This window comes from Gymnogyps californianus, unplaced genomic scaffold (assembly GCF_018139145.2).
Source record: "Gymnogyps californianus isolate 813 unplaced genomic scaffold, ASM1813914v2 HiC_scaffold_134, whole genome shotgun sequence".
NCBI classification, from domain to species: Eukaryota; Metazoa; Chordata; class Aves; order Accipitriformes; family Cathartidae; genus Gymnogyps; species Gymnogyps californianus.
The window spans coordinates 90,202-98,731 of record NW_026114015.1 but is presented as its reverse complement, the minus strand read 5'-3'; the positions used below and the strand labels follow the sequence as shown (position 1 = coordinate 98,731).

The 8,530-nt window shown below is 46.7% G+C and overlaps 1 protein-coding gene across 1 annotated transcript; it reads left to right on the top strand.

Moving 5' to 3' along the window:
• Nucleotides 1-834: 834 nt before the first annotated feature.
• Nucleotides 835-7,942, top strand: LOC127028013 (uncharacterized). The gene is made up of 2 exons (XM_050913844.1): nucleotides 835-975; nucleotides 6,477-7,942. The coding sequence occupies exon 2, from the start codon at nucleotides 6,656-6,658 to the stop codon at nucleotides 7,565-7,567; it is 912 nt and encodes a 303-aa protein (XP_050769801.1). The 5' UTR covers nucleotides 835-975; nucleotides 6,477-6,655; the 3' UTR covers nucleotides 7,568-7,942.
• Nucleotides 7,943-8,530: the final 588 nt, after the last annotated feature.

The following is an 8,530-nucleotide window of genomic DNA, read 5'->3' as shown; positions in this document are numbered from 1 at the left end:
AAAACTTGCTGAGGGTACACTCTGCCCCATCATCCAGATCATTAATGAAGATGTTAAAACAGGATTGGACCCAGTATTGACCCCCTGGGGTACACCCCTAGTTATTGGCCTCCAAGTAGACTTCGTGCCACTGATTACCACCCTCTGGGTGTGGACGTTCAGCCAGTTTCCAATCCACCTCAGTGTGATGAGTGACCTGAAAGTGACCCTATTCTGGGCTACAGTCAGTATGTGAGAGCTCTCTATCAAGTGACCTGGAAGAACTGTTTCTAGGGCCCTGAACAGCAACAAGCCTTTGAACAGATCAAACAGGCAATAGTTCATGCAGTAGCCCTTGGGCCAGTCTGGACAGGACAAGATGTGAGAAACAATCTACACTGCAGCCAAGGAGCATGGCCCTACCTTGAGCCTCTGGCAGAAAGCACCTGGACAGACTTAAGGTTAACCTCTAGGGTTTTAGAGCTGGGGATATAGAGCATCTGAAGTCTGCTACACCCCAACTGAAAAGGAGATATGTGGGAATTCGCAGGGAGTGTTGCGAGCGGCCTTGAACAATTAGACATAGCCTTGAAAGACATAGAATAAGGGAGTAAATAAGTGATAAAGCAGGTGCGCAGAAAAGAAGCTGAAGACTGAAATAACTTGGAACACAGATATGAGACCGAAGCCAGAAGACGTGTGTCTTGCTCGACAGCACCAATCAGAAGCTTAGCCGCGGCGCGTGAACAGAAAGTATTAACTAATCATGGAACAAGCCTGAGCACGTGGACAGCTAATGAATCTATATAAGCACAAACTTGTAAACAATAAAGCCCTTTGGTTTTACCCGCACCAGAGTCCGTGAACCATCCCTACAAATGGCGCCCAACGTGGGGCACGAAACTACAGCGTGGAACGTACGTCGGTAGGGACTCCAGTTGGACGAATTCATCAGCGGAGGAGCTGAACGACCCGGGTCTCAATCACCAAATAAAGGTGAGCAACTGGAGCATTTTATTTTTTTTTAAAATGGGGGCGCATATGTCTGTAGAAGAAGCGTCCATTTTGCGGCTGTTATTGCAATTGTTAGCTAAGCGGGGAATCAAATGTGAGGAACAGACTATGAAAATGTTGTTAGTGTGGCTTAAAACGCACGGAGCTCCCACACAGTTGCATGAAGTATTTGATGTAGATAATTGGGAGAAAGCCGGCATGCTAATCTGGGAAGCAGCCTCACGAGGTGACCTTACGGCAGCTCAAATTATGACCACTTGGCGTGTAGTGACAGATAATTTACAGCAGATTAAGGCAGATAAAAAAGCTGCCGCTGCCGCCACGAGTGCTATAGCTCCCCAGACCCCCCCCGAAGAAACGACAGCGAGCGTAGGGGGAGAAAAAACTGCTTCCACTGTCAGACCTAAATCCCAAGATTTACAGGCTGCCTCAGTATCTCTGGAGGGTGAGCAGTGTAAGCTTGTGGATGCATCTGGACAATTGCCCAGTTTTACACCAGCATCTGTAGCCATCCCTCCTGCCCTGCCGAAAGAAACGACATCGGACGGCATGGACTTTGATCCTAAAGATCGGTGGGCAAAGCTAAGGGAGGAGGCGATTAAGACAGGAGACCTTGAGGCAGTGAGTTGGTCCTTTCCTGTCCTGGTACGGGATCAAGGACCAAATGAGAGGCAACCGTTCCAGTGGGACTTAATCAAGGAGTTGCGAAAAACCATTGTGACCTATGGACTTTCTGCCCCCTTTTCTCAGAGTCTGTTAGAAAAAGTTTTTACAGGACAATTGCTTACTCCTTATGATATATGCCAATTAGCCGCCATGATTTTAACGCCAACAACTCAGAAACTGTTATTTGCACAACAGTGGCAGGATCTGTGTGCCCAGGAAGCACTTGCGAATTTAGAAAAGCAGCCGAATGATCCATTACATGGAGCAGGCTTACCCCAGCTGCTAGGGCGGCCGCCGCTAGACGATCCGCGATTACAGGCACGACTTGACCCCGCGATTTTGCGTTTGACTGCCCGATTAGCTTATCAAGCCATGGTTAAAGTGCCAGAGACAGGGAAAACAGAAAAATCATTTACCCGTATTATGCAACAAACGAACGAGCCTTACATGCAATTTATTGATCACTTGAGAGACGCTCTCGATAAGTAGATTGATAATGCCGAGGCAAAAGAAGCCCTATTACTTAAGCTAGCGGTTGAAAACACTAATGTAGACTGTAAACGAGTATTACAAACCCTATCACAAGGGGCCGGTATCATACAGATGATCGAGGTCTGCAATAGAGTTGGCTCTATCTCGCACCAAACTGAAGCCCTTGCTGGGGCCTTTGCAGCGGCAGTGAATGTTACAAATAGCAAGTGTTTTCGTTGCAGAGCGAGCAGCCACTTTAGACAACAGTGTCCAATGAAACCTGAGCGAGGCATCAATGCACTAGCGCTGCACCCCTGTCCGCGTTGCCATAAAGGCCGGCACTATGTGAATCAGTGCCGATCCAGATTTGATAAAGGTAGGAACCTGTTACCGTGGTCCTCCAAGTCGGGAAACAGGCGGCGCAGCGTGCCACGGGGGCGCGCTCCGACACAAATACCACCACCCACAACACCGGGAAATGCGCCTCAACCGAGCTGCAATCCCTCGTCCGCATGGACGACCTCTGCGCCAGTACCTCAGGAAGTGCCGGAGTGGATGTCACCACAGTAACGGAGACTGTGCTGTTAGACCAGAAGGTTGCTAAAATTCCATTGAATGTCATAGGCCCGCTAGGCGGCAGTCTGAGTGCTCTTCTAGTAGGGCGATCCAGCACCACCCTACAAGGCCTGTTTATATTGCATGGTGTTATTGATGCCGATTATGATGGACAAATACATGCACTAGCTTGGACACCCTCCGCACCGGTGACCATACCACCTGGAAGCCGGATAGCCCAGCTGGTCCCATTCAAAGCCTGTGTACCTAGGGCGTCCAACGCTGAGCGAGGAACCTCCGGATTTGGATCAACTGGACCGCCCAAACTCTATTGGACTTTACAGATTACTAACGAACGTCCAACCATCAAAGTTACCCTTATACAAGCGCAAGCCAAACCCTCCGAAGTTACACTTTCTGCCCTTGTGGATACTGGAGCTGATGTTACTGTTATATCACATCATTTTTGGCCTCCCAGTTGGCCCACTACAACAATACATGGTGGTCTTGTTGGTATCGGCGGTCTTTCTACGTCACAACAAAGCGTCAACCTGATACAGGTACGGACAACTGATGGACAGTGTGCCAATATCCGCCCATATGTAGCCTTCACACCGATCAATCTATTAGGGCGAGACGTTTTGTCGGCTCTGTTGGTGGCACTTACCACAGCTACATCGCCTTTTCCACAGAGGCCATTGGAGAGCGGCCAACACTCCGCCTCACGTGGCTGACTGAGAAGCCTGTGTGGGTGGACCAATGGCCTCTCGTCAAAGAGAAGGCCGCAGCACTACGAAAGTTGGTAGCAGAACAATTGGCACAAGGACATATTGTTCTGACAACTAGCCCATGGAATACCCCAGTGTTTGTCATTAAAAAGAAAAATGGGAAGTGGCATTTGCTACATGATCTACGACGAATCAATGCAGTAATCGAAGATATGGGTTCACTGCAACCGGGTATGCCGTCTCCCGCAATGATCCCCGCGAATTGGAATATTATTATCATCGATTTAAAGGATTGTTTTTTTACCATACCCTTAGCAGCGGAAGATACATCTAGATTTGCCTTTTCAGTACCCACGGAGAACTGTGAGGAACCTATGCAAAGATATCATTGGACAGTACTGCCACAGGGAATGAAAAATTCACCCACCATTTGCCAGCAATATGTTGCCACTGCACTGACGCCAATTCGACAGCAGTACCCGCAGTTAGTGTGCTATCATTATATGGATGATATTTTATTAGCAGGAAAGCCCACCGAAAACTTAACCTCGACAATACAGGAAGTCATCAACAGCTTGAACAAATATGGTTTACAGATAGCAGAAGAAAAGGTGCAACAAGTAGCACCGTGGAAGTATTTAGGGTGGAAAATTACGGAGTGCACCATCCAGCCACAGGCAGTGCAATTTCAAACAAATATTTCGACACTTAATGACTTGCAGAAATTGTTAAGAAATATTAACTGGATACGAACAGTCATAGGGATCGATAATCAAATGCTAGCGCCATTGTTTGATTTATTGCGAGGCGACTCACTGATTACTTCTCCTTGGCAGTTAACGCCTGAGGCCAGAAAGGCGATTGACAACATTAACGTTTTGCTCACAAGGAGACAAAGTCACCGTCTAGTTGAACAACATGACATCTGCTTGTATCTCTGTAACCAACCTCAACAACCTGTCGCCCTCGTTGGACAATGGGTTACCACCCTTGCAGACCCTTTAGTCATTCTGGAGTGGGTTTTCCTACCTTACCAGCTTAAGAAAACCATCACCAGCAGAACTGAGTTGATCGCTCTGTTAATACAACGGGGTAGGACGCGAATATGTGAATTAGCAGGTAGTGAGCCCGCAATCATCAGCATACCCTTGACACAGGAATATTTAGACTGGTGCTTACAGCATAATGTGTCGTTACAGATAGCTCTGGAAGGATATCCAGGCGAACTTGTAGTGCATTTGCCGCCTCACAAGCTATTTTCCCTCCTACAGGAAGTTGGTATAGTGGATAGGCCACTTATCAAACATCAACCAGTGCATGGTGTTACAGTTTTTACAGACGGATCAGGGAAGACAGGAAAGGCTGCGTTAGTTTGGAGACAGAATGGCCAGTGGCAGCAAGAAGTATATTATGTGCAGGGTTCGCCACAAATCGTGGAATTGCATGCAGTCATACAAGCCTTCAAAAGGTGGCCTGAGCCTCTTAATATTGTATCAGATTCACAGTATGTGGTAGGAGTGGTTCAACACATTGAGCGCGCCTACATTAAACATATCTCGAATAAAAAATTGTTTGAAATGTTTAAACTATTATTGTATTATATTAATCACAGGACAGAACCATATCATATTGTCCATATCCGCAGCCACACGCATCTCCCAGGGTTCTTGGCTGAAGGTAATGAAAGAGCAGACCAACTGACAATGCCGGTATGGGCTGCTCCCGTACCCGATATGTTTCAGCAGGCACGTATGTCGCATTTTTTTTTTCACCAAAGTGCATGGGTCCTGCGCAAGCAGTTCCATTTGACCCTTTCCGATGCCCGTACAATTGTACAGGCATGTCCAGATTGTCAACAATTTGCCAGTGGTCCCCCGCCTGCTATTAATCTGCGGGGTTTACAGGCGCTACAACTATGGCAGACAGATGTCACACATGTTACCGAATTTGGTCATTTAAAGTATGTCCATGTCTCCGTGGACACTTTTTCCCATGCGATATGGGCTTCTGCCACCACTGGAGAAACCAGCTGCCACATCCAAACCCACTTTCAGGGTGCCTTCGCAGTTCTAGGCATCCCCCGACAGATAAAAACGGATAATGGTCCTGGCTACATCAGCCAGCCCACTCAAAGGTTTTTTCAGCGCTGGGGAGTGCAACACCTCACTGGTATCCCACACTCTCCTACTGGGCAAGCCATCATTGAGCGCACACACCGTGTGCTCAAAACCATGTTGTTAAAACAAAAAGGGGGAACTGTTGGAGACTCCCCGCAGACACGCTTAGCAAAAGCAATATATGTGTTGAATCATCTGTCCTTTACCCCTCATACTGAGACACCGGTGATGCTCTACCATTTTCACTCTTTAGGGGAGGTATCACAGCAAACATTACGAGATAAAAATGTACCTGTCATGGTGAAATCCCTACTAAATGGTAAATGGGAAGGTCCATTCACATTAATAACATGGGGGAGAGGGTATGCTTGTGTTTTGACAGATCACGGACCCCGCTGGGTTCCAGCTCGGTGTGTATGGCCAGCGCTCACAAAGCTGCAGGTACCAGGCAAACAACAGACAACCGCAAAAGACCCTGAAGGGCCTGCCGAGACATCAGAAGACATTTTGAGTGACAGCGCAAACTGTTTTGATGGGAAATGACTTGCTTGAGACAGTAAGGAGTTGTGTAACAGGCCTCGCTAGGTCGCAGGTGTCTATATGTCTAGTCTGTAAGCACTGCTGTGGATATATTACTGCACATTGTATATTTTGTAGAAAGTATTTGATTTATTTTAATGGTAATCAGCACATTTATCTGAATCATACTTTAGCACCGTTGTGTATTCATTGTAAGAGAATTAATAGTATACGTGAGATCTATTCAGTCCGTTATTTTTGTTGTTATACAGACTGGTATATAAAATGGAGAGGATAACGACCTTTTTAAGTTTGACTGGGTGTATACAAGCAATATGGGTGCCACCACAACCAAAGACGAATGTGTGGGTCACGTTAGCGAATCTAACAGGACAAGATTTTATTTGCCTGTCTATTGTATCTCCAGGGAACCCTTTTTCAACATGTCTTGTCGGAGTCCTGGCGGATACCTGGCCCAACACTACCCAGTCCCAGCATTTGTGCTCCAGTTTCAACGCCTGTGTCGACAACTGGGACGGATGGAGTGCTCATTTACCCCAATTACCACAGGAGCCGCAAGAACTTGGACTCCTGGGTTCAGTTAAAATGGACAGCTGTTTGTATTTTAATTATGCAGGGTGCAATCGAACAACAGCACAAAATATCAACTCGTCTCTGTCCATATATAGAAATAATACAGCCTGGTGCAACTATACTAGCCCGAATATTTCCAAATCTAGCAACGCGCCTCTGGCGCTTCCCTCAGGGGTCTTTTTTATCTGTGGCGATCGCGCATGGGGAGGAATACCATCTCTTATAAAAGGAGGGCCTTGCAGTTTGGGGAGGCTCACTTTGCTAACCCCAAATACATCAATAATTGTTAATCACCAGCGCTCCAAGCAATCGACCCACGCCTTTAAGGCAGAGTGCAGGGATGATGTGGAATTTTGGAACAGTGAAAAGATAATTATGGCTTCTATAGCTGCGCCAGGGGTGGCAGCCTCGCAGGCCTTAGCCACACTAAATAAGTTGGGATGTTGGCTAGCCAAGCAGACTAATGCTACTTCTCAAGCCTTGAGTAGTTTGCTTTTAGATGTTGATTCAGTAAGACATGCAACCTTGCAAAATCGTGCAGCAATTGGTTTTTTGCTTTTAGCACGGGAGCATGAGTGTAAAGAGCTTGACGGTATGTGTTGTATGAATCTCTCGGATCACTCGGAATCTATTCACCGTAGCATTCAACAATTGAAAGAGGGAGTTAAAAAGCTACAAGTTGATGATGGATGGGGTTGGATAGAAAATCTTTTTAGTAACTGGGGAATTAATGATTGGCTTAAAGGTTTGATAAAGATTGGGCTAATTTTATTATGTGCTATTTGTGGCCTCCTGCTCGTTATTCCGTGTTTGCTATCCTGTCTGCAAAGGGCCCTGCAGAGGATGATAAACACTGCATTTTGGGTAGAAAAACAAAAAGGGGGAATTGTGGGAATTCGCAGGGAGTGTTGCGAGCGGCCTTGAACAATTAGACATAGCCTTGAAAGACATAGAATGAGGGAGTAAATAAGTGATAAAGCAGGTGTGCAGAAAAGAAGCTGAAGACTGAAATAACTTGGAACACAGATATGAGACCGAAGCCAGAAGACGTGTGTCTTGCTCGACAGCACCAATCAGAAGCTTAGCCGCGGCGTGTGAACAGAAAGTATTAACTAATCATGGAACAAGCCTGAGCGCGTGGACAGCTAATGAATCTATATAAGCACAAATTTGTAAACAATAAAGCCCTTTGGTTTTACCCGCACCAGAGTCCGTGAACCATCCCTACAGAGATACTAGCAGCATATGAGGGGGTTCGAGCTGCTTCAAAAGTAGTCAGTACAGAAGCACAGCTCCTCTTAGCACCACAGTTGCAGGTGCTGCAATTGATGTTCAATGGAAGGGTCCCCTCTACACATCATGCAACCAGTGCTACATGGAGTAAGCGGGTAGCATTGATCATGCAACGGGCTTGAATGGGGAACCCCAACCACCCAGGAATCCTGGAAGAGATCATGGACTGGCCAGAAGGCAGAGATTTCGGAGCATCGCCCAAGGAGGTGACTCATGACAAAGAGGCCTTGCTGTATAAATTACCAGAAAATGAGTAGCTGCATTCTGTTTTTACTGATGGGCCCTGTCATATTGTGGGAAACCATCGGAACTGGAAAGCTGCTGTATAGATTCTCACACAACAAGTTACAGAAACTCCCAAAGGAAAAGGTGAATCAAGCCAGTTTGCAGAAGTGAAAGCCATCCAACTGGCCCTAGATATTGGTGAATGAGAAAGTGGCCAGTACTCTATCTCTATACTGACTCATGGATGGTGGCTAATGCCCTATGGGGGTGGCTACAGCAACAGAAACAGACTAACTGGCAGCACAAAGGTAAACCTATCATCTGGGCTGCTGCATTGTGGCAAGACATCACTGCTGTGTAGAGAACCTT

Bases quoted from the DNA above. Each gene is read 5' to 3' on its own strand.
- LOC127028013 (XM_050913844.1), top strand. From the start codon at position 6,656: ATGGACAGCTGTTTGTATTTTAATTATGCAGGGTGCAATCGAACAACA.